A 24,733-nucleotide genomic window follows, 5' to 3' on the forward strand; every position below is an offset into this window, starting at 1 on the left:
TTTGCTCTTTGTAGGTGTTTGATAAATGCTACTGTTGTTTGCTTACTTCCCAAGTGTTTAGTCCAGTGCTCTGCACACAGTAAGCGCTCAATCACTACGATTGAATGAATGAATATGTGAGCCCACTGTTGGGTAGGGACCGTCTCTATATGTTGCCAACTTGTACTTCCCAAGCGCTTAGTCCAGTGCTCTGCACACAGTAAGCGCTCAATAAATACGATTGATTGATTGATTGATTGATTGAATGAATAAATGAATGAATGAGCAGTAAGTGCTCAATCAATACGATTGAATCTTACCTTACCCATCTTACCTCCTTCCCTTCCCCACAGCACCTGTATGTATGCATATATGTTTGTACATATTTATTACTCTATTTATTTATTTTACTTGTACATATCTATTCTATTTATTTTATTTTGTTAGTATGTTTGGTTTTGTTCTCTGTCTCCCCCTGTTAGACTGTGAGCCCACTGTTGGGTAGGGACCGTCTCTATATGTTGCCACCTTGTACTTCCCAAGCGCTTAGTCCAGTGCTCTGCACACAGTAAGCGCTCAGTAAATACAATTGAATGAATGAATGAATATGTGAGCCCACTGTTGGGTAGGGACCATCTCTATATGTTGCCAACTTGTACTTCCCAAGCACTTAGTCCAGTGCTCTGCACACAGTAAGTGCTCAATAAATACGATTGATTGATTTAATTGATTGATTGTACTTCCCAAGTGCTTAGTACAGTGCTCTGCACACAGTAAGCACTCAATAAATACGATTGAATGAATGAATATGTGAGCCCACTGTTGGGTAGGGACCGTCTCTATATGTTGCCAACTTGTACTTCCCAAGCGCTTAGTACAGTGCTCTGCACACAGTAAGTGCTCCATAAATACGATTGATTGATTGAATGAATGAATGAACAGTAAGCACTCAATAAATACGATTGATTGAGACTGTGAGCCCACTGTTGGGTAGGGACCGTCTCTATATGTTGCCAGCTTGTACTTCCCAAGCGCTTAGTCCAGTGCTCTGCACCCAGTAAGTGCTCAATAAATACGATTGAATGAATGAATGAATATGTGAGCCCACTGTTGGGTAGGGACTGTCTCTATATGTTGCCAACTTGGACTTCCCAAGCGCTTAGTCCAGTGCTCTGCACACAGTAAGCGCTCAATAAATACGATTGAATGAATGAATGAATGAAGATGTGAGCCCACTGTTGGGTAGGGACTGTCTCTATATGTTGCCACCTTGTACTTCCCAAGCGCTTAGTCCAGTGCTCTGCACACAGTAAGGGCTCAATAAATACGATTGATTGATTGAATTGATTGATTGTACTTCCCAAGCGCTTAGTCCAGTGCTCTGCACACAGTAAGCGCTCAGTAAACACGATTGAATGAATGAATGAATATGTGAGCCCACTGCTGGGTAGGGACCGTCTCTATATGTTGCCAACTTGGACTTCCCAAGCGCTTAGTCCAGTGCTCTGCACACAGTAAGCGCTCAGTAAATACAATTGATTGATTGATTGATTGAATGAATGAATGAATGAACAGTAAGCGCTCAATAAATACGATTGAGACTGTGAGCCCACTGTTGGGTAGGGACCGTCTCTCTATGTTGCCAGCTTGTACTTCCCAAGCGCTTAGTCCAGTGCTCTGCACCCAGTAAGTGCTCAATAAATACGATTGAATGAATGAATGAATATGTGAGCCCACTGTTGGGTAGGGACCGTCTCTATATGTTGCCAACTTGTACTTCCCAAGCGCTTAGTCCAGTGCTCTGCACACAGTAAGCGCTCAATAAATACGATTGAATGATTGAGTGAATGAATGAACAGTGAGCGCTCAATCAATACGATTGAATGAATGGCAGACGCGGGGCCTGCGGGCGCAGCGTTCCCCTTGGCCCCCAGGGGGCGCCGGAGAGGGCCGGGCGGCGGGGCCTGCGGGCGCAGCGTTCCCCTTGGCCCCCAGGGGGCGCCGGAGAGCGACGGGCCCGGACCGGAAGGGGGCGTGCACGGGCCGGAGCGCAACCGGAAGAGACGGGGCGCGCGCCGGGCGGGAGGGGAGGCGGGGCCCGCGGCCGCCATGTTGAGGCGCCGCCCTCCTGAGGTAAGGCCGCGCCGCTTCCTCCCTCGGCCCCTGACTCACTTCCAGCCCGGGACCCTCCCTCTCCTCACACAAAACCTCCTTCCCAGCCAGAACCGGCGGCCTGGTTTAGCCGAAAGAGCCCGGGCTTGGGTTCTAATCAATCCATCGTATTTAGTGAGCGCTTACTGGGTGCGGAGCACTGGACACTGAGCTCACTGTTGGGTAGGGACCGTCTCTCTATGTTGCCAACTTGTAGTTCCCAAGCGCTTAGTACAGTGCTCTGCACATAGTAAGCGCTCAATAAATACGATTGATGATGATGGACTAAGCGCTTGGGAAGCCCAACGTGGAGAGACGGTCCCTACAGCGCTCACAGTCTAGAAGGGGGGGGACAGAGGACAAAACCAAACATATTAACAAAATAAAATAGATGTGTACAAGTAAAATAATCCCGCCCCCGCCACTTGTCAGCTGTGGGACTTTGGGCGAGTCACTCCACTTCTCTGGGCCTCACTTCCCTCCTCTGTAAAATGGGGATGAAGACTGGGAGCCCCCCGTGGAACCACCCGATCACCTCGTATCCCCCCCCTTCTCAGCGCTTAGAACAGTGCCTGCCATATAGTAAGCGCCTAACAAATGCCAACATTATTGTAATGACAATAATGGTATTTATTAAGCGCTCCCTAAGTGCCCGACCCTGTTCCCAGCGCTGGGGGACATAGAAGCCTTCCCCTCCCCACAGCACGTGTATATATATTTGTACAGATTTAGTACGCCATTTTACTTGTATATATTGACTATTCCATTTATTTTGTTAATGGTGTGCAGTTTGTACATGTTACCGTATTTATTTTACTTGTACATATTTATTCTATTTATTTTATTTTGTTAATGTGTTTTGTTTTGGTGTCCGTCTCCCCATTCTAGACTGTGAGCCCGTTGTTGGGTAGGGACCGTCTCTATATGTTGCCGACTTGGACTTCCCAAGCGCTTAGTACAGTGCCCTGCACACAGTAAGCGCTCAATAAATACGATTGAATGAATGAAAGAGCCCGGGCTTGGGTTCTAATCCCGCCACTTGTCAACTGTGGGACTTTGGGCGAGTCACCTCGCTCCTCTGGGCCTCACTTCCCTCCTCTGTAAAATGGGGGTGAAGACTGGGAGCCCCCCGTGGAACCACCCGATCACCTTGCATCCCCCTCTTCTCAGCGCTTAGAGCAGTGCCTGGCACATAATAAGCGCCGAACGAATGCCAACATTATTATAATGACAATAATGGTATTTATTAAGCGCTCCCAATATGCCCGGCCCTGTTCCCAGCGCTGGGGAGACATACAAGCCTTCCCCTCCCCACAGCACGTGTATATATATTTGTACAGATTTAGTACGCCATTTTACTTGTACGTATTGACTATTCCATTTATTTTGTTAATGGTGTGCAGTTTGTACATATTTATTACTCTATTTTACTTGTACATATTTATTCTATTTATTTTATTTTGTTAATGTGTTTCGTTGTCCGTCTGCCCCTTCTAGACTGAGCCCGCTGTTGGGTAGGGACCGTCTCTAGATGTTGCCAATTTGTACTTCCCAAGCGCTTAGTACAGTGCTCTGCACACAGTAAGCGCTCAATAAATACGATTGAATGAATGAACAAATGCCAACATCATTATAATGACAATAATGGTATTTATTAAGCGCTCCCTATGTGCCCGGCCCTGTTCCCAGCACTGGGGGACATACAAGCCTTCCCCTCCCCGCAGCACGTGTATATATATTTGTTCAGATTTAGTACTCCGTTTTACTTGTACGTATTTACTATTCCATTTATTTTGTTAATGGTGTGCAGTTTGTACATATTTACTACTCCATTTATTTTACTTGTACATATTTATTCTTTTTTATTTTGTTGATGTGTTTTGTTGTCCGTCTCCCCCTTCTAGACTGTGAGCCCGCTGTTGGGTAGGGACCGTCTCTATATGTTGCCGATTTGTACTTCCCAAGCGCTTAGTCCAGTGCTCTGCACACAGTAAGCGCTCAATAAATACGATTGAATGAATGAACAAATGCCAACATTATTGTAATGACAGTAATGGTATTTATTAAGGGCTCCCTATGTCCCCGGCCATGTTCCCAGCGCTGGGGAGACATACAAGCCTTCCCCTCCCCACAGCACGTGTATATGTATTTGTACAGATTTAGTACGCCATTTTACTTGTAGGTATTACTATTCCATTTATTTTGTTAATGGTGTGCAGTTTGTACATATTTATTACCCTGTTTTACTTGTACATATTCTATTTATTTTATTTTGTTAATGTGTTTTGTTGTCCGTCTCCCCCTTCTAGACTGTGAGCCCGCTGTTGGGTAAGGGACCGTCTCTATATGTTGCCGACTTGTACTTCCCAAGCGCTTAGTACAGTGCTCTGCACACAGTAAGCGCTCAATAAATACGATTGAATGAATGAACAAATGCCAACATTATTATAATGACAATAATGGTATTTAGTAAGGGCTCCCTATGTGCCCGGCCCTGTTCCCAGCGCTGGGGAGACATACAAGCCTTCCCCTCCCCGCAGCACGTGTATATGTATTTGTACAGATTGAGTACGCCATTTTACTTGTAGGTATTTACTATTCCATATATTTTGTTAATGGTGTGCAGTTTGTACATATTTATTACCCTGTTTTACTTGTACATATTCTATTTATTTTATTTTGTTAGTGTGTTTTGTTGTCCGTCTCCCCCTTCGAGACTGTGAGCCCGCTGTTGGGTAGGGACCGTCTCTATATGTTGCTGATTTGGACTTCCCAAGCGCTTAATACAGTGCTCTGCACACAGTAAGCGCTCAATAAATACGATTGAATGAATGAATGAAAGAGCTCGGGCTTGGGTTCTAATCCCGCCACCGCCACTTGTCAACTGTGGGACTTTGGGCGAGTCACCTCGTTTCTCTGGGCCTCACTTCCCTCCTCTGTAAAATGGGGATGAAGACTGGGAGCCCCCCGTGGAACCACCCGATCACCTTGTATCCCCCCCCCCCCCCCTCAGCGCTTAGAACAGTGCTTGGCACATAGTAAGCACTTAACAAATGCCAACATTATTATAATCACAATAATAGTATTTATTAAGCAGCGCTCCCTATGTGCCCGGCACTGTTCCCAGCGCTGGGGGACATAGAAGCCTTCCCCTCCCCACGGCACGTGAATATATATTTGTACAGATTTAGTACGCCATTTTACTTGTACGTATTGACTGTTCCATTTATTTTGTTAATGGTGTGCAGTTTGTGCATATTTATTACTCTATTTATTTTACTTGTACATATTTATTCTATTTATTTTACTTTGTTAATGTGTTTTGTTGTCCGTCTCCCCCTTCTAGACTGTGAGCCCACTGTTGGGTAGGGACCGTCTCTATATGTTGCTGATTTGGACTTCCCAAGCGCTTAGTACAGTGCCCTGCACATAGTAAGCGCTCAATAAATACGATTGATTGAATGAATAAACAAATGCCAACATTATTATAATGACAATAATGGTATTTATTAAGCGCTCCCTCTGTGCCCGGCCCTGTTCCCAGCACTGGGGGACATACAAGCCTTCCCCTCCCCACAGCACGTGTATATGTATTTGTACAGATTTAGTACGCCATTTTACTTGTACGTATTTACTATTCCATTTATTTTGTTAATGGTGTGCAGTTTGTACATATTTACTACTCCATTTATTTTACTTGTACATGTTTATTCTATTTATTTTATTTTGTTAATGTGTTTTGTTGTCCATCTGCCCCTTCTAGACTGTGAGCCCGCTGTTGGGTAGGGACCGTCTCTATATGTTGCCGACTAGGACTTCCCAAGCGCTTAGTACAGTGCTCTGCACACAGTAAGCACTCAATAAATATGAATGAATGAATGAATGAAAGAGCCCGGGCTTGGGTTCTAATCCCGCCCCAGCAACTTGTCGACTGTGGGACTTTGGGCGAGTCACCTTGCTCCTCTGGGCCTCACTTCCCTCCTCTGTACAATGGGGGTGAACACCGGGAGCCCCCCGTGGAACGACCCGATCACCTTGTATCCCCCCCCACCCTCATCGCTTAGAACAGTGCTTGGCACATAGTAAGCGCTTAACAAATGCCAACATTATTATAATGACAATAATGGTATTTATTAAGCGCTCCCTATGTGCCCGGCACTGTTCCCAGCGCTGGGGGACATAGAAGCCTTCCCCTCCCCACAGCACGTGTATATATATTTGTACAGATTTAGTATGCCATTTTACTTGTACGTATTGACTATTCCATTAATTTTGTTAATGGTGTGCAGTTTGTACATATTTATTACTCTATTTTACTTGTACATATTCTATTTATTTTACTTTGTTAATGTGTTTTGTTGTCCGTCTCCCCCTTCTAGACTGTGAGCCCGCTGTTGGGTAGGGACCGTCTCTATATGTTGCCGACTTGTACCTCCCAAGCGCTTAGTACAGTGCTCTGCACACAGTAAGCGCTCAATAAATACGATTGAATGAATGAATGAATGAAAGAGCCCTGGTGCTTGGCACATAGTAAGCGCTTAACAAATGCCAACATTATTATAATCACAATAATGGTATTTAACTCCCTACATGCCCTGCCCTGTTCCCAGCGCTGGGGGACATACAAGCCTTGTCAGGAAATCTGTATATATTTGTACAGATTTAGTACGTCATTTTACTTTTAGGTATTTACTATTCCATTTATTTTGTTAATGGTGTGCAGTTCCTACATATTTATTACACTATTTTACTTGTACATATTTATTCTATTTATTTTATTTTGTTAATGTGTGTTTTTTTTGTTGTCCGTCCTCCTCCCCCCCCTTCTAGACTGTAAGCCCGCTGTTTGGGTAGGGACCGTCTCTATATGTTGCCGATTTGTACTTCCCAAGTGCTTAGTACAGTGCCCTGCACACAGCAAGTGCTCAATAAATGCGATTGAATGAATGAATCCAGGTGAGTGGGCTGTCCCACGTGGGGCTGACAGCACCAGTGCCCGTTTTACAGAGGAGGCCACCGAGGCGCAGGGAAGGGAAGTGACTCACCCAAAGTCACACAGCAGACAAGTGGCAGAGGCGGGATTCGAACCTACAACCACTGATGCCCTCCAAGCCTGTGCTCTTGCCACCAAGCCTCAGGAAAGTAGCATGGCTCCGTGGCAAGAGCCCGGGCTTGGGAGTCAGAAGTCGTGGGTCCTAATCCCACCCCTGCCACTTGTCAGCTGTGGGACTTTGGGCAAGTCTCATCACTTCTCTGGGCCTCAGTTCCCTCATCCGTAAAATGGAGATGAAGACCGTGAGCCCCACGTGGGACAACCTGATAACCTTGTGTCTCCCCCAGCACTTAGAACGGTGCTTGGCACTTAGTAAGTGCTTAACAAATACCATTATTGTTATTATTCCTTGACAGGTTTGGCCCTAGGGCTTGGGCCCTCATCAGACAATGACAGTAATTCTCCTCAAGGGCCCAAGAGCTGCTTGGCCCCACCCACCCCATTTCCCTCTCCATTCTTCCCTCACCTGAACCACCCCCGGTGTACTTATCAAGAAGAAAAAAGTGGGAGAATCTATAGGAAGCTGGATTTATACAAGAGTTTAGAAGATGGGGAGAGCTGTAGGTTGACAGATTGACGCTTACATCTTGGGGAGTATACTCCACAATTCCTTAATGCTGTTATAGTCGGAGCAAGTGGTGAAAGCACATAGTGCAGAAAAGCGTAGTGAAGTCCTATATCAGGGTTCTGAAACAAATTTTAAATAGGTTTAAAACTTTCTTCGTGGGATTTGAGTCTAGAACAATTCAACTCATGATAATAGAATTGCTGGGTCATTGCAAAATGTTTTCTTAGGTTTTGATATTTCAGTATGACTGATATATAACCCCAAATAAATAGAAAGTAAAATAAGAATACAAATGAGTAGAACCATTATGCCACATTCCAGCCTCTGTATCATCTCAAGGCTAATAATGTCTGTCTCATATTTAGCCCATTTATTTTACCTGCTGTATATTAGCATGGGTTTTATCAAATTTATCTGTATATAATTGGCTCTTAAAAAAAAACCCCACACAATAAACAAAAAACCATATTGTCTGAGCCTATTACTGGGTTCCATTAGCCAAAATAATTGACTCATTGTCAGGAAATTTGTGGCAGAACAGAGGGCAGCGAAGGAAAAGTGATGAGTGAAAATATCTGCATTAATACATGTTTCAGAATATGGACACTGATATCCTCAGATTTTCTGGTTCATGGCCTAAATCTCAGCTTCAGAAAGATATACTATGCTTATTCAATTCAGGTAAAAATTACCTTTCTACAATTGAATACTTTTAAGTGATTAATATTTTGTAGTTACCTAATATTTTTTACATTTCTTTGCAAAATTATATTCCTTCTATCACTCTGTTTTGGCACCAAACCGAGATACAAAGATTAACAGCTAAATACAAGGAATACAGCTTTTATATTTCACGGTATTGAGGAAATGTTTTTCGTTCTCAATTTTTATCCGGCCATCTATTTGGAGAGAAATTAACTTGAACTTTTTTTGGTTAACAGGCAGAATCATGGCACTGAAACAGATTTCCAGCAACAGGTGCTTTAAGGGTTTTCAGAAGGTTTTTGAGCATGACAGGTAAGGAAAAATGAACTTTTTCATTCATTCAATTGTATTTATTGAGCACTTACTGTGTGCAGAGCACTGTACTAAGCACTTGGGAGGTACAAGTCGGCAACATATAGAGACGGTCCCTACCCAACAGCGGGCTCACAGTCTAGAAGGGGGAGACAGACAACAAAACAAAACATATTAACAAAATAAAATAAATAGAATAGTAAGTATGTACAAGCGAAATAATTAGAGTAATAAATCTGTACAAGTGGGCAAGGGATTCTAGGGATGATGCTATGTCTATGGGTGGTACTCTCACCAGCAGCATTGCCTTCAAATTGTAGGACAGTATCCCTGATCCTCACTCTATCCAAGAAGACTTGGGGACTTTTTCCCCTCTCCACCCCCTCCTATAAAAATGCACAGTGGAAACACGAAATACCATTGTCACTTGGGGACATCATTGTCACTTTTCCCAATTGCCCTGAACTTGTTTAAACCAGGTGCTAATTAACTGTTTTGTTAAATAGTGCCGAGCTGAAGTGCAAGATGAAATTTGGTATCTACTTGCCCCCAAAAGCTGAAACTGGAAAGTGTCCTGTGCTGTATTGGCTCTCTGGTGAGTTTTGGAGACTTCTACTTTTTGAAAAGTAAATACTCATCATTTTGACACTTTTTTTCCATTTCTTGAATTGACTCTTCTTGTTCTGTTGTATTTTCCTGGGATTTGATGGCAGTAGAGAGTTCCTCCCTCCACCTAGCATAGAGAGAGGGCAGAATTCAACCCCTACACTTTCCCCTTAAGTTTCTGTGTTTTGTTTTTGCTTTTTTTGTCTAGACAAGTCATTTTCAAAGGGCCTGGATTGAGTCCGTCATCTCTCTTTCATTCATCCATCCCATTCTTGGTTCAGGAGAGTGATAGCTCCAAGAAATTGGAATTTGAGTTTAGTGAACAGGACTGTGATAGCTGAATTATTCTAGTTCATTAGCACAAATCGTCTTTTACTTCCCCAGCGTCTCCCCCCAAAAAATGAAACAGTATTGGTGAGAAAGCAGACTGCCATATCACCAGCTGTAGCTCTAACTGATGAGCAGTGCAAAAGAAGGGCAAAAAAAGAGATAACTAATAACTGGACTACAGATAGTCCCAACAGAGCTAGTAATGGCCTTTAGTTTTACCATGAAGGGCAAGAGCCTTGAAACCTGCCAAACCCTAGGAGGAGAAAAATATGGGTCCTAGCGTTCTTGGGAGAACTGTGTCACTAACAATCTGGAAGTTAGATGTGAAGTATGAAGGAGTACACAACAGATTTTTAATGGCTATGCAGACACCTTGGGATAAGGGATGCTCTCCAATTAACCAAAACAGATTGAACTCAAGGCTTTATAGATCAATATCAACCAATCAGTTCTTCCAGAATTTATGTTCTCACTCTGCATTTTGAATAGAGTCAATGCAAGGTAAGAATTAGAGAACATTCTTCAGACGACATGCATCTGGATAGAAAATGATGTGGGGTTAGAAGAAAGTGTTGTGGTCACGGGCATGGGGTCAGTCAAGGTGTACATATCACAACTCGGGGGTTTGCCTTAACATAAGGTCCTTGAATGCAGGCCGTGCATTACGGGAAAATGAAGGGCACTTCAGCTGGGAGGAATCTTTTAAAATACACCCAGTTTCCTTAAGATGGGGCTGAGGGTATTTGTGCAAAACCCTGTGTTAAGGGAAACACATGCTGTAGTTCCGCGGTGCACATATGCAAAAGCCATGTCTTCTGACACTGTGGTGCAATGGTTTCAGCTAGACTTAGGTTTGTGGATGAACATTCTCTAATTCCCTATCGATATTCTAACCAAAATGTGCAATAAAAGCACATTCTGGCAGAACTGGGTATGCCTGTTTTCACTCCCATGCTACAAACCTCTTTTGTTTACCTTTAGAAGAAGAAAAATAGAATGGAAAGATAGATATGGAGATGTATAAGTGCCTAAAAAACAAGTAGAGAAGTACTGTGGGTGACTGAGAGCATAAGTACGGAGGCGGTATTCAAGTGTGGTGAGTTGGTAAATGAGAGGATATGGCATCTTGAGAGAAAAAACTAACTGGGGGAAGGCCTCCTGAGCAAGGTGGGATTTCAGAAGGTCTTACAAGATAAGTATGTGAAAACTTGATCATCATTTCACAGCCAAATGACAAAATATTGCACACAATAGCCTTGAGTTATTTATGACATCTATCTACTCCCAAGACAAAGTGGCTACAACTGCTGAATGTGAGTTGACTATAATTTTTATCATGAGCAAATGATTTTTTAAGTGGTGGAAATGTGAACATAGAACTGCATGAGCTCATTTTATTAACTTCAGATAGCGTAAAGGATTTTTGATTTGTGTTCAGAATATGAAAACTGTGAGTGCTAACAATGTGTTTGATCTCTAGGTTTAACTTGTACTGAACAAAATTTTATAACCAAATCTGGTTATCACCAAGCTGCAGCCGAACATGGGCTCATTGTAGTTGCTCCAGATACCAGCCCACGTAAGTGCTTTTATGATATTTTTAAGATGTTCTAATTAATACTATTTATTGAGCACCTATAGTGTGTAGAGCATTTGTGGGGAAGAACAAAATGTGAGAAAATGACATGAGCCGTACTTTCAGGTATCTTATACTTTGAGAGAGACAGATACAACTTTTGTGCAAATATTGGTAAGAGGAGAAAGGACAGTGCTACAAATTTTAGTAGCAGGATTATTCATGAACTAGAATGCGTTTATGCAGTTCATATTTTCACAAACTTTTATATTTCATCCCCTAGCCTTCATTATTTCTCATGGCAGGAGTAGTTGTAGAAATCCATATTGTTCTTTATAGCTGAGGAAAATAAAGCAAGGGGCTGGTGTCCTTTTATAATGCCTTTTAGGAACATAATTTGCTGTCAGGTTTGATTTTTACAATGGAGTTTGGTGCCCGACCTGGTTATCTTGTGTCTACCTTGGCTCTTAGTAAAGTGCTCAGCACATAGAAGTGCTTAACAAATACCACACCTATTATTATTATTATTAAGGTATGCCATAACATGAGTGGATAACTGGAAGTATCCACTATATTATTCTGAAATCAAGATCGCTCTGAATTAAAGGTGACCCACCTTTAATCTAAAAATCTAATGCCTCAGAATAAAAGGCAGGCTTAGAAGTAGTAATATTACTTGAGTACCTCCTGGGTGCAGTGCTACTTGGGAAGTACCAAACTAAGCACTTGGGAAGTGCCATACAACATGTTCCATGCTCACAAGGAGCTTAAACTCTAATGGGGTAGGTAGACCTAAAAATATTTACAAAGAAAGTAGTCAAAGTAAAAATTTGAATGTACCTATTGAATACATATCTGAGCAAAACAAAAGGCTGGGTATGAATATAATTCATTCAATCGATCGTATTTGCTTACCGTGTGCAGAGCACTGTACTAAGCGCTCGGGAGGTACAAATCGGCAACATATAAGAACTTAAGTGCTAGAGATGGCAGATTGGTATGTATGAATTGGGGAGTGGGGCATTAATCAGGAAAGGCTTCCTGAAGGAAGTGAGATTTTATCGGGACTTTGAAATGGGAAAGAGCAGATTGGGGAAAGGAGGGAATTCCAAGCCATTGGAACAGCGTGTGCCAGGGAAAAGAGGAAGAATAATCAATCCATCAATCAACGGTATTTACTGAGTGCTTGTTGTGGGGAGAGCAGTGTATGAGTATAACACAGTGGAGTTGGTAGACTTGATCCCTTCCCAGAAAGAGCTAACAGACTAGATGGGGGATAAGATCAGATACATTTCCTTTCCCACATGGGGCTTACCTTAAAAATGTAATCTAGTCAGTTGGGTATGTTTCATCACTTAATTGAAGCCTCTGATACTTGGTTCGAGTGTTCCTCATTCATATCCTCGCATGATCAGATTTACCTCTTTGGGGAAAAAAGCAAAATACATCTAGATCTGGTCCTGTGCTACATTTAGAATCACTTAGAAACTTGTGGAATACCCGACAGGGAAAATTAATTTATTTTGGCTGCTGGGAGAAATCCATGCTGGTTTTTGCAAATGTCCAAGTGTAACAGATCCATAGCTTGAAGAAAAACTGCAGGGATTTCAACTCCAAGAGGTCAGTGATTCTTTGGAATTTCAGTTATCTTTAAGAACACTGCCCTCCATGGTTAGTTTAGAATTACTTGGAATTACTTAGTTTGCAACTTTAAGCAACTCTTTGCTTCCCAGAGCTGACAATTGGGGCAAATTTTTCTGAAGGCATTGCTACATGGAGTGACACCACTTTTCTGCTGCACATGTACCCATGGCTTGGTCGAAACACCTGGTCACCCTTGGCCCTGTCACACTGACTTACACAAGCCTCGTACTGTATCTTTTGTAGCCCGGGCCTTCCCTTGGAGGTTCCCCAACTTGGATGTGCCCTCCAAGTGAATGCGGCGGAGACAGCATAAATGACATTGGACATAGTGCCTAATGAAGGCTCCTCAACCAACTCTTCCTTCTGTACTTCAGCCTGTCTTTTTATGGTATTTAAGCACTTACTGTATGCCAACCTCTGTACAAAACGCTGGGGTAGATAAAAGCTAATCAGGTTGGACACAGTCCCTGTGCCACTTGGGGCTGTCTGTCTTAATCCACATTTTGCCGATGAGGTAACAAAAGCGTGAAGTGATTTGCCCAAAATTACAACAGCAGACAAGTGGCGGACCTGGGATTAGAACCTAGGTCCTTCTGACTCCCGAGCCCATGCTCTATCCCCTAGGCCTTGCTGCAGTCTTTGTCCCAAGTAGATGAGCTAGGCCAAGGTGAATGTAGGAACAGGGTACCTGAGAAGCAGGCCACGCTCAGTTCAAAACACTCTTGGACCAGACCCACAAATTAAGGAATACCCACTGTGGCTTCTCCTGAGGTGGGAGGGACCTGGCCTTCTCTGAAGAAAGGTGGCCTGGACCCAACTTGCCCACCCCTTTGGGGGCACCCTGACATCATGGCTCAGCATGCCCATCTGGTAACTTTTGAAGCCTACTTTTTTCAGAAGGAAGTGGAGAGAAGGGTGGGACATCCTTGACATTAAATAATAAACAGGAGACTGGAGAAAAAGAGGGAATGGGAGTAATTTGAAGTGAAAGGACAAAAGAGAAACTCAAATAAAATGTGTGGTACCAGGGAAACAAAAAAGTGACAGGAAAGGAGTCACAAAAGTGGAAGAATCTGGGAGTGATGAGGGAGTGGGGTGAAGGCCTGAAATAAGGCTGAATTTGCAGCTGTTGAAGAAACAGAGTTAATGGATTACATTGACTTGAAAATAAACGAGAAGTGAATATCCAGAAAAACATTCTAGCTGTGAGGTGTATTAAACTTCTGAGTAATCTTCCAAAAGACTGGTAATTGCATAATTTTTTTAAGCGATCTAAGCCTGTAAATGTTTTTACTCACGCTAATCCCTTTAGAATCCAGTTCTTAATCACTCTGGTAGACAGAGCAACAGAAGGTGAATTTTAAGAAGTTACCAGAGGCTTGGAAGTGGTAGAAAGGCAAAGAATCTACCATTCCTTGTGTGAAAAATGATCTTTTCACATCCCCAACTCCATTCTGTGGCCCTGTGGTAGCATGGTCCATGAGTCCTCAAGCCTTCCCTGAGCTGAGCCCTAGGGTTTGTGCAAAAACAGTGATGAGCTTTGAGCTGAGCGCTAGGGTGTGTGCAAAAACAGTGATGAGCTTTGAGTCTGGTCATTGCACAAGCAGCAGATGACTCCCCTGTTAGTATTGCAATTGGTCTACTGATGAGACCGTGGACACCTCTGTGGTGGTAGATTCTGAAAGAAATTTTGAGAAATTTGATTTTGAAAATACTGGACATGTTGATTCAGTAATCATCAGTATAGTCCTTTTCCCATGGTAGGTGGCTGCAATATTGAAGGAGAAGATGAGAGCTGGGACTTTGGCAGTGGAGCTGGCTTTTATGTCGATGCCACTGAAGAACCATGGAAAACCAACTACAGAATGTACTCCTACATAAGAGATGAGGTGATTTTGCCAGTGAAAAATGTGTTTTAATAATTCTGATATTCTGAATTGGTTTATCATTGCCCAATATTTGGTTTTGATCAGCAGCAGCGTGGCTCAGTGGAAGGAGCCCGGGCTTTGGAGTCAGAGGTCATGGGTTCAAATTCCGGCTCCGCCAATTGTCTGCTGTGTGACTTTGGGCAAGTCACTTCACTTCTCTGGGCCTCAGTTACCACGCTTACCTGTAAAATAGGGATGAAGACTGTGAGCCCCCCGTGGGACAACCTGATCACCTTGTAACCTCCCCAGCACTTAGAGCAGTGCTTTGCACATAATCACTTAATAAATGCTATTATCCCAGTGCTTAGAACAGTGCTTTGCACATAGTAAGTGCTTAACAAATGCCATTATTATTATTATTATTGAAAGCTAGCACTGATCTTTGAAATGCCCATTCTTAATAGGATTATATTACTGTCAAATGCGGTTAATGTAATTAAGTGCACAGCATAAAATCAAACTTTTTTTACTAGTCACATTCCCCTTATTTTCGATACAGTTATATGTTTAGGAAGACCAGTGATTATACAGCTTTGGGTGAACTGTACAGATTAGAGTCATGTCATCACGAACCAAGAAAACATGCTATGTCAAGCTTTTTTGGTTTTGGTTCTCCCCCCACATGGGGTAAGATTTGGGCATCAGACAAAAAAGAATAAAAGATCAAGCATTTTTGCAGTATAAAGAAGGGAAGATGCCTGTGTTTTGGGGGAGGTACCAGAAGCTAGAGGCCTGTCCAGTTCGGTGATTTATAATCAATCGTATTTGTTGAGCACTTATTGTGTACAGAGCACTGTCCTAAGTGCTTGGGTTTATAAGGGCATTTGACTGGATTGGAGTCAGAAGGGGATTGGGGAGTGGGAAGAACATGTGGCAGGTTCTTCTGTTGCAGTCTAGCAGTTTGAAAAAAGAGCTGCCCTGAAGCTGGGCATTTAGCACCAGGTATTTCAGAGTCTTTGACTAGGTTGGTTGGTATGTCAGTTCTTAAAGGGTATCCAAATGGGCCCAGGATCAAACCTACCTGTTTGTTCCAGGCAAGCAGTCCTTGGTTAAAAATAACAACTTCTGCAGACCTCCTCTCTCCCCTCTCCCCTCCACACCAAGAAGTGCAGCCTGCTCCATAGTACTTTATTGGAAATGGCTGTGGTAGACAAACCCTAATGAGTAATTTTGACAAAATAGAGTTAGTTGAAAACTGGTTCCCAAGAAAGGTGTGATTCTCTTAATTTTTTGAACGAATGCATGGTTTTGAGGTTAAAACTGGACACTGTGACACAGTGTCTCATTCCGTATCTGGGCCACACGATTATTGTATAGCCTTGCATGCATGCATTTGCTTACTGATGTTATTCATTGGTAGTTCACATGGTTCTAGGACTATAATTGTTTGTGTGCTATGAAAGAATAGGCACTAATTGACTTGGAAAAGTTTGATATTGAAGACAGCACAGTGTTGTGACCTTTTGAAGAGACTAAACTTCTTTTCATATTTTTATCACCCCTTCAGCTGCCTCAACTGATAAATGCCAATTTTCCAACTGATCCAGAAAGAGTGTCTATTTTTGGTCACTCCATGGGTGGTCATGGAGCCCTGATTTGTGCTCTGAAGAACCCTGGAAAATACAAAGTAAGGTTAATTAGAAAGTGCCAAGCTGTAGAAGACCTTAGCATTTATTTAAGTGGCAATTTTAGATCCAGTAAGATTGAAATTTTATTCATTATTAACATATAGTGTTTGGAGTAGAATTATCCAGTGCAGAGCTTTATAATCAATTGAATTCATATTTGGCATTAGGATGTTTGGTAAGTGGTAAGGACACATGATTTCAGTAAATTAAAGAAGTTTTAATGTGTATTATTCCTGGTCCATTCTTTGGCCATCAGTAGTTTGTGCTGTAGAAGTCTAGAGTAACCTAAGAATTATTATTCTTTGAGGATCACCAAGTTAAAATTTTCAGTGAGGGTTTTTAAAGAAACTTTTTAAGCAGTTTCCTAATTTTGATTCTAGAATTGCTTATCAAAAGAGTAAAGTAGTTTAAACTATTTTTGTTTCCAAAGTCTGTCTCTGCATTTGCTCCAATCTGCAATCCAGTGCTCTGTCCTTGGGGGAAAAAAGCTTTTGGTGGTTATTTGGGATCCGATCAAGGTAAATGGGAGGTAGGTCATAGACTTTTGTCAAATGTTTCATATTTGAGTTGTGTATATTTTACATATTTGAGCCTCCTCATAGTAAGATTTGTAAATTCATCCAGAAGATTTATGAGAGAATTCAGTATAAATAGCAAAAGAAAACATTTAGTAAAAAGTTTTCATTCTCTTTAAGAGCCTGTAAGGGGAATACCTTAGGAGCCTTTCTGTAATAAACATATTGAAAGAATGATTTGCATTTAGTCTTAAATTATCCTATTATTTGGGGGAGCCTTCTTTTTAATTCACTTTGAAAAGCTTATTCCTAATATTTTACTATTAAAAACTAGCAGGCCTGGATATTTATTGAAGGCACCTCTCTTTCAACTAACATGATCACTGATTTGGATTTCTAGGAATTCTTATAATAAGATAGGCCTTGTTGACTATCTCCTTGACTGCTGTTTGAATAAAAATTGCACAGAACTGACAGTTGCATTTGAAACAGCTCACAAAAACGTGCTTCCCCAAAGCAGGCACAAAATCATTCAGTCTCCTCTGCACTGCTGTGTGCTAGCAGGATTAACTCAAATACAAACTCCACTTCTAGGTCAAGGGTGTCACATTCAAGTGAGTGCACGCATTATGATTAGTTGGCTTAGGACTGTAGGTATTAAGAGATCCCGTTTCCACTGGGAAAGATGATTAGAGAAAGTAGTGAGATTCATCTTCCGGGTTCTGACGAGAAAAGGAATCTGGTGTGATGATCTCTGAGCTAGGGTTTGGTCATTCTGTTATTCCTATTATTATTAATAATAATAATAATGATTATTATTATTACTATTCCTAGTATTCCTAACAGTTCACTGTGAAGGCGCAGTGCTGCAAGGCAAAACTATTTCACGTTTTGAGCAATCTGAGCCGTGGAGTCTTTGAATTAAAACCAAAACAGAAGCAGTAATTTTGAGTTGATTTGAGCCGCATTACTTCTGCTCAGTTTTAAAAGCAGATTTCAAATCCAGTCAGCCCCATTGCTTGGGTCGTGTTTATTTCTGCTGTGCTATAATAATAATAATAATAATAATGTATTAAGCGCTTACTATGTGCCAGGCACTGTTCTAACATGGTGGTTTTAGTGCATTCTGAAAATTAGACATATATACAAGGACTTTAAAAAAAAGAAAAGCCTTAAAAATTTTTTCTCTTTGCAGGCCTATGATGCAACCCATCTTGTGAAGTCCTGCCCAGGTTCTCATTTGGACATTCTAATCGATCAAGGCAAAGATGACCAGTTCCTTTCAGCAGGACAGCTACTTCCTGACAACTTCATAGCCGCCTGCACAGAACGGAAAATCCCAGTTGTCTTTAGATTGCAAGAGGCAAGTGCCAAGAAACACTTTTTCTGTTTCCAGTGACATAACTGCAAAACTCAGCCCTGTGGGAATTTTGTCCTTTGACAGTAGAGTCAAGGATACATCAGCTAAAGAGGGTGGAGGCTCATTCTGAGCATTTGAGAGTCAAGTAACCAAATGGGGTGGCACTTGTCCAATTCAATTAAAGTTGTTCAGGCTTATGATTTAGATTGCCTCCTCCTAGACCTTTAGTTTCATTTATGATATTCAGAAATTTGAACATTCTAGAACCGGAATTTCTGAAGCAAATAAAGTGTCCAACAACGAAAGGCCCTGAAAGATGTAGCAACAGTAATTTTGCTTCTTGTTGCCAGCTTAATGTGGCAGAAAGAACTTTGAGTAGAGTTTAATATTTAAGCATTATAAATATGTAATATTGGTGGAAGTATGCTTGACATAAACAGCTTTCTGCATAAATCTCTTGCTAGCTTTAGAACTCGATTAATTATTACTCCTTAAATAGAAGTTAACTAGATTTCAAATATATCCATCTATTGGTGGTACTTATCAAGTGCTTATTGTATACAAAGTACCAAGCCAAGTGTTAGGGGGAGGACAGTACAATAGACTAGGTAGGCATGTTCCTTGCTCACAAGGAGAACACATACTAGAAGAGGAGACAGTCAAGTTTATTACAGAGATATGTGCATAAGTGCTGAGGGGCTGGAGGAGCTGAGAATATCAAAGTGCCCAAGGTTGCAGATCCAGGAGGCATAAGTGAAGTAAAGTGTTAGTCAAGGAATGCCTCCTGAAGGAAATGTGATTTTAGGATGGCTGGAAAATGGGAGGTCTGTCAAATATGAAGGGGGGAGGGAGCTCCAGGCCAGAGGGAAGATAATAATAATAATGATGATGGCATTTGTTAAGCGCTTACTATATGGAAAGCACTGTTCACTCAGTCATATTTATTGACCACTTACTGTGTGCAGAGCATTGTACTAAGCGCTTGGGAAGTACAAGTTGGCGACATATAGAGACGGTCCCTACCCAACAGTGGGCTCACAGTCTAGAAGGGGGAGACAGAGAACAAAACAAAACATATTAACAAAATAGAATAAATATGTACAAATAAAATAAATAGAGTAATAAATACATACAGACATATCTGCGGGTGCTGTGGGTGCTGTTCTAAGCGCTGGGGAGGATACAAGGTGATCAGGTTGTCCCACGTGGGGCTCACAGTCTTAATCCCCATTTTACAGATGTGGGAACCGAGGCATAGAGAAGTTGTGACTTGCCCAAAGTCACACAGCTGACAAATGGCAAAGCTGGGATTTGAACCCACGACCTCTGACTCCTAAGCCCAGGCTCTTTCCACTGAGCCATGCTGCTTCTGTGGCCAAGGCATCAGCAGCAAGACAGATGAGATGGAGAGAGAAGTTTGATGCTAGAGGAGTGAAATGTGCAGGTTGTGTTGTAGTAGATGAGCGAGGTAAGCTAGAGGGAAGCTTGATTGCCTTAAAGCCAATGGTAAAGACTCTCTGTTTGCTGCAGAGGGTGTTAGGCAATATATATCTACGTAGAATTAGGGGCTCCTGGGTGTTTTTGTTTGTGGAGCCTTAAATATGTAATGTGAGTACTTATTAGAACTTATATACTGGAAAACAGGGATAACGTGGGTATGCTCTATTTGTTTGACCCCTTAGCAGAGGAAAAAAATCAGCCTGCCTGTTGCTCAGGGGTGTCTAGGGGCAGTTTCCAGGATGGACCCTTTTTCCCCTGCAGTGGAGAAACCACATTTTTTCAACAGAAATCTTGCCTGAGAACAGACCCAGTACTTGCATATTGCACTTTGTCTTTTATTTGTGCATAAATTGAGCTGTAGTTGAGACAGAGAATTGTGCGCTCTGTTTGTTGGCCTTTGGTGCTTTTGGAATAATCCATTACTAAAGAGTTGGAAGTGAATTCTCTACATTTTAGTTGTCGAGTGCTCTTGTGCAATCACTTCCTTCTCTCCTGGGGAAGCAAAAATTTAAAAGCTTAAGCATAGAGAAGCCTCGAAAGGCTTGGTCTCAGTCATTACGGGAATTTAGAACACAGAACACGTTTCCTTTTGCTGTCTGTTAGAATACTTCCTCTTCTGCTTGAGGAAGATTAGGATCAGGTAACTATTCCTAAGGTTCCATTAGAGAAGGGAATTCCAAGGTTTTGAGAGTGCCAGAGGCAAGGCCTTTTTATTTGAAAATGAAAATCTGACCACTGAAAAAATAAGGCCTGAGGTTTGCATTGTGATAGTTTAAATAAACATGAAGAGTTTATTGGAAACGTTAAAATAGACTGTCCTATAGATGCAAGTGCCAAATTCTGTGAGTTCAAGGCTTCCCCTCTGGTCTTTAAGCTCCTTGAGGGCAAGGATTATCTATATGTACTCTTTTGTACTGTGCTCTCCCAAGCACTTAATACAGTCCCCTGCACACAGTTAGCACTCAATAAATCAGTGAGAAGCAGCATGGCCTGGGGTTAGAACACGGGCCTAGGAGTCAGAAGGACCTGGGTTCTAATCCTGCTCCTCCACTGGTCTGCTGCGTGACCTTGGGCAAGTTGCTTTAATTCTTGGTTACCTCGTCTCTAAAATGGAGGTTAAAACTGTGAACCCCATGTGGGACATGGATTTGGTCCAACCTGATTAGCTTGTATCTCCCCAAGCGCTTAGTACAAGTCCTGGCGCATAGTAAGTGCTTAACAGATAGTTTTAAAAAAAGTCATTGAGAGGAAAGCTGTACCCCTTCAAATGATTGCTTAGCCCCAGTGAACCTTGTTCATTATTCACCTTTGGAATAAGTGGGTTATTTTAGGTGAGCTTTTTATTTCTTTATACTTTCTTCCTAATAATAATTGAAGAAGTTTTATCAATATATTTAAGGTGCTTTATAACTCTTAGTTATCTATTCCAATGAAAATCCAGTCTGACAAAGAATGCCTTAAATAGTTTGCTCTAAGTGCCGTAGCAGATTTTGTGTTCGAAAGTGGATTAAACTCCTTGGCATTTGGTCCCTCTTCTGCTTGTCATAGCCAATGCCAGGAAGCTCTGATGCTCATGCTGAAAGAGTTTCAGCCTTCAAACGAAGACCAGGAAATTTGGGAGTTTGAGTGTCTGAAAACATCCAGGAAATAGAAACAATGATAGGATTCTTTTAAAATCACATTTTTTCTTAGAAGATTTGCCGCCCTGGCAGTTGGAGTACTCAGTCTGTCTAGACCTCCTTGAGAGCCAAATGTAAAATAATAAAAATATTGAAATCACTCTATTTAACTCCTTGAATGCCATTTCCATTGACTGGCAGCCCGACAGAGTGGCATGCAGTGAACTGGAAATGTCCTGAATTTGGGCAGTGTTTCCAGGGGAAAGTCTGCTATCAAAATGCCCAGATCAGCTACTGTTCACCCACATTTTCACCCCATAAATATAATAATGCCTGGTTTTTTTTTTTGGTCAGTTTTTTTTTTTTTTGCTTAGCGCTTTTTTGCTTCCGAAACACATTCACGTCAATTACCTCATTTTTTTCCTCAACGTCCCTGTGAAGGTAGGGAGAGGTGGGCATTGTTAGCCTCATTTAAGAGTTAGGGAAACTGGTGTCCTGAGAGGTTAAGCAACTTAGCTAAGGTTGCGTGGCAGGCCAGGAGCAGAGCACGGATTAGAAACCAGGTCTCCTAATTCCCAGCCTCATGCTCTTTTCCCTTAAAGGCTCCCCTTAGCTTTGAATGATAGCCCAGTGTTCTGCAGGTAACAAAACATTTATGTGGAAATAGACAAATAAGACCTGACCTCTCAGTGATGTGGTGTCCACCCCTCCAGACTGCGTCGTGGTTCTTTCTGGAGCTCGATGGCTTTTGGGAATTATGATGTTGGAAACTTTCAGTCTGACAGTCCTCTAGACCTTAAGCTCATTCTCTAGACTCTGACCTCATTTTGGGCAAGGAATGTATCTGTTTATGTTATGTTCTCCCAAGCACCTAGTAGAGTGCCATGCACACAGTAAACGCTCAGTAAATACAACTGACTGAATCACTTTCCCTGTTGAGGGCAAAGAGCGTCTCTGGTCCGATTTAAGGTTGTGTGCCTGGCTCTCAGCCATTTGAACCAGCTTTCTAAGAGTCTGGGCATTACTGACTAGCCAGGTTTGTCAACTGCTTTTCCGGGGTGGATTTCAATGTATTCTTTCTCGCCTCCTCCTGTTTAGTTGATTTCAGCCCTCGCCATTGCTGGCATCCTTTCTATAGAGAGTATCTTCCTCAAGCTTCACTAATGTGCTCCTGCCCCCGCTCTCCCAGCTCACCGGTAAAAGTGGTTAGGTAACCTAAGCTGTGCATAATGCTAATACTTTCCCTTATCTATTATTTGGCAAATGTTTATAGAATGTAAGGGTAGCGGTATAGCCATACAATATAAATTCTAAGGGACAGCATAGCAAGTGATTCTTACAGTATAAAGCTTTCATTTTTCCAAGCAGAGACTAAATCTGGAAAATGTCCTTAAAATGGATTGCACACCTTTGGAAAAATTTAAAATCTCATGATGCTGACCAGCTGTGGGTGCTCTCTTTCAGGGATATGATCATAGCTACTTCTTCATTGCCACGTTCGTTAATGACCACATCAGACACCATGCCAAGTACCTGAATGCATGAGCACTTCAAATTGATGAAATCCCCTCAAAGCAATATAAACGAAATTGCAGAGACAGTGTCGTGTTAAAAATTCTGCCTGTGAAAACGCTCTTCTGTCTTTAGCCCAAGACGTGTGGTGGTATGTAGTTGAATTGCCTAAATAAATCATATCCTGTAAGTACCCCAGCACTTAGCACAGTGCTGTTATTGTCTCGTCTGATTTTTTTTTTCCAAGTTTTTCATTATTGTAGTAGAGTGCAGTCACATCCCAGATTCCAGAACCCGGCAGCGGGAAGGCAGCATGCAGGTTAGCCACCTCTTTTTATCTTTGTTTTTTCTTGAATCCTCTTGTCCTTCCTTTTACTGGCCTAGCCTAAGCGTGGAGTCCTTTGGGGAAGGGTGGTTTCCCTATCCTGTGCTTTCTGGTTTTTTATTTTTTTATTTTGTTAGTATGTTTGGTTTTGTTTCTTTTAGACTGTGAGCCCACTGTTGGGTAGGGACTGTCTCTATATGTTGCCAACTTGTACTTCCCAAGCGCTTAGTACAGTGCTGTGCACACAGTAAGTGCTCAATAAATATGATTGATTGGTTAACGTGCAGAAGACAGTAGTTTAGGTGTGGATTCCACATAGTTCAGACTGTGGGGGAAAAAGAAACAAAATTGTAATATCTACAACTGAACCCCTTCTAATTGCCAGTGCTCTGGGAATTGGTGGTGAGAGTCTCCCTCAATAGTGTGTAAACTCGAGCCAGGCAGCAGGAGGGCAGCCACAGGGTAAGAGGCAATTGTTTGTTCATTTAATGTGTCTTTTCTTGACCTGACGACCCAGAGGAAGAGGCTCCTGGGAGAAGTTTCCGTGCCGTTGGCTTCCTGAGCGGAGTGCTGCGGAACGTGCCCACACTTTGTTCAGGTTTGTAACTTTCTCTGTATGCCATTCCCATAGCCTACCCCTTCTGGCCGGGGGTCGGGACCCGATGAAAGTGAAGCAGGGCCACAGTAACAGAGCTGACAGAATTGGAGGTCCAAGTTTTAAAAGTGCCCAGGCATCCTGATATTGGTTCTGCTAGAGCACATGGTCAGAGCCGCATGCCTTAAATGCCCTTTCCAAACAGTTCTGGTAGGAGGTTGTGGGCAAGGAAGCAGAGGCACTGAACAACTTGACCCATGGGACAAAGAGACGGGTTTTGCCTATACTTCCTCCAGTGTTCTTGGAACATTCTGGGTGGAGACAGGCTCCAGTGGTGTCCTCAGGTAAGGACTAGGAAAATGCAGACAGTTTAGAACTTCCTGCATTGTGCCTGCCTGCTCCCTTGACAGTTTTTCTGTCATCTTAAGCTTCACCAGGGAAGCTAGGGGGAGTCATCTTAGACTAAACCCCAAGCAAGATTTCAGATAACTACATGGTGCCTCTCTTCTACATGGTATAGCTCTCTTCCTCCCTTCAAGGCCCTACTGGGAGCTCACCTCCTCCAGGAGGCCTTCGCAGACTGGGCCCCCCTCCTTCCTCTCCCCCTCGTCCCCCTCTCCACCCCCCTGCCTTACCTCCTTCCCTTCCCCACAGCACCTGTATAGATGTATATGTTTGTACATATTTATTACTCTATTTAACTTGTACATATCTATTCTATTTATTTTATTTTGTTAATAAGTTTTGTTTTGTTCTCTGTCTCCCCCTTCTAGACTGTGAGCCCACTGTTGGGTAGGGACCATCTCTGTATGTTGCCAACTTGTACG

The 24,733-nt window shown here is 42.4% G+C and overlaps 1 protein-coding gene across 1 annotated transcript; it reads left to right on the plus strand.

The window, feature by feature from the left end:
* Positions 1–2,057: 2,057 nt before the first annotated feature.
* On the plus strand, positions 2,058–23,183 carry ESD (esterase D). The gene is made up of 9 exons (XM_038761548.1): positions 2,058–2,112; positions 8,693–8,768; positions 9,275–9,363; positions 11,185–11,283; positions 14,689–14,813; positions 16,360–16,479; positions 16,911–17,009; positions 18,191–18,358; positions 22,939–23,183. Exons 2-9 carry the CDS (start codon positions 8,701–8,703, stop codon positions 23,017–23,019), a joined length of 849 nt encoding a protein of 282 aa, XP_038617476.1. The 5' UTR covers positions 2,058–2,112; positions 8,693–8,700; the 3' UTR covers positions 23,020–23,183.
* Positions 23,184–24,733: the final 1,550 nt, after the last annotated feature.

Source organism: Tachyglossus aculeatus, chromosome 20 (assembly GCF_015852505.1).
Source record: "Tachyglossus aculeatus isolate mTacAcu1 chromosome 20, mTacAcu1.pri, whole genome shotgun sequence".
NCBI lineage: Eukaryota > Metazoa > Chordata > Mammalia > Monotremata > Tachyglossidae > Tachyglossus > Tachyglossus aculeatus.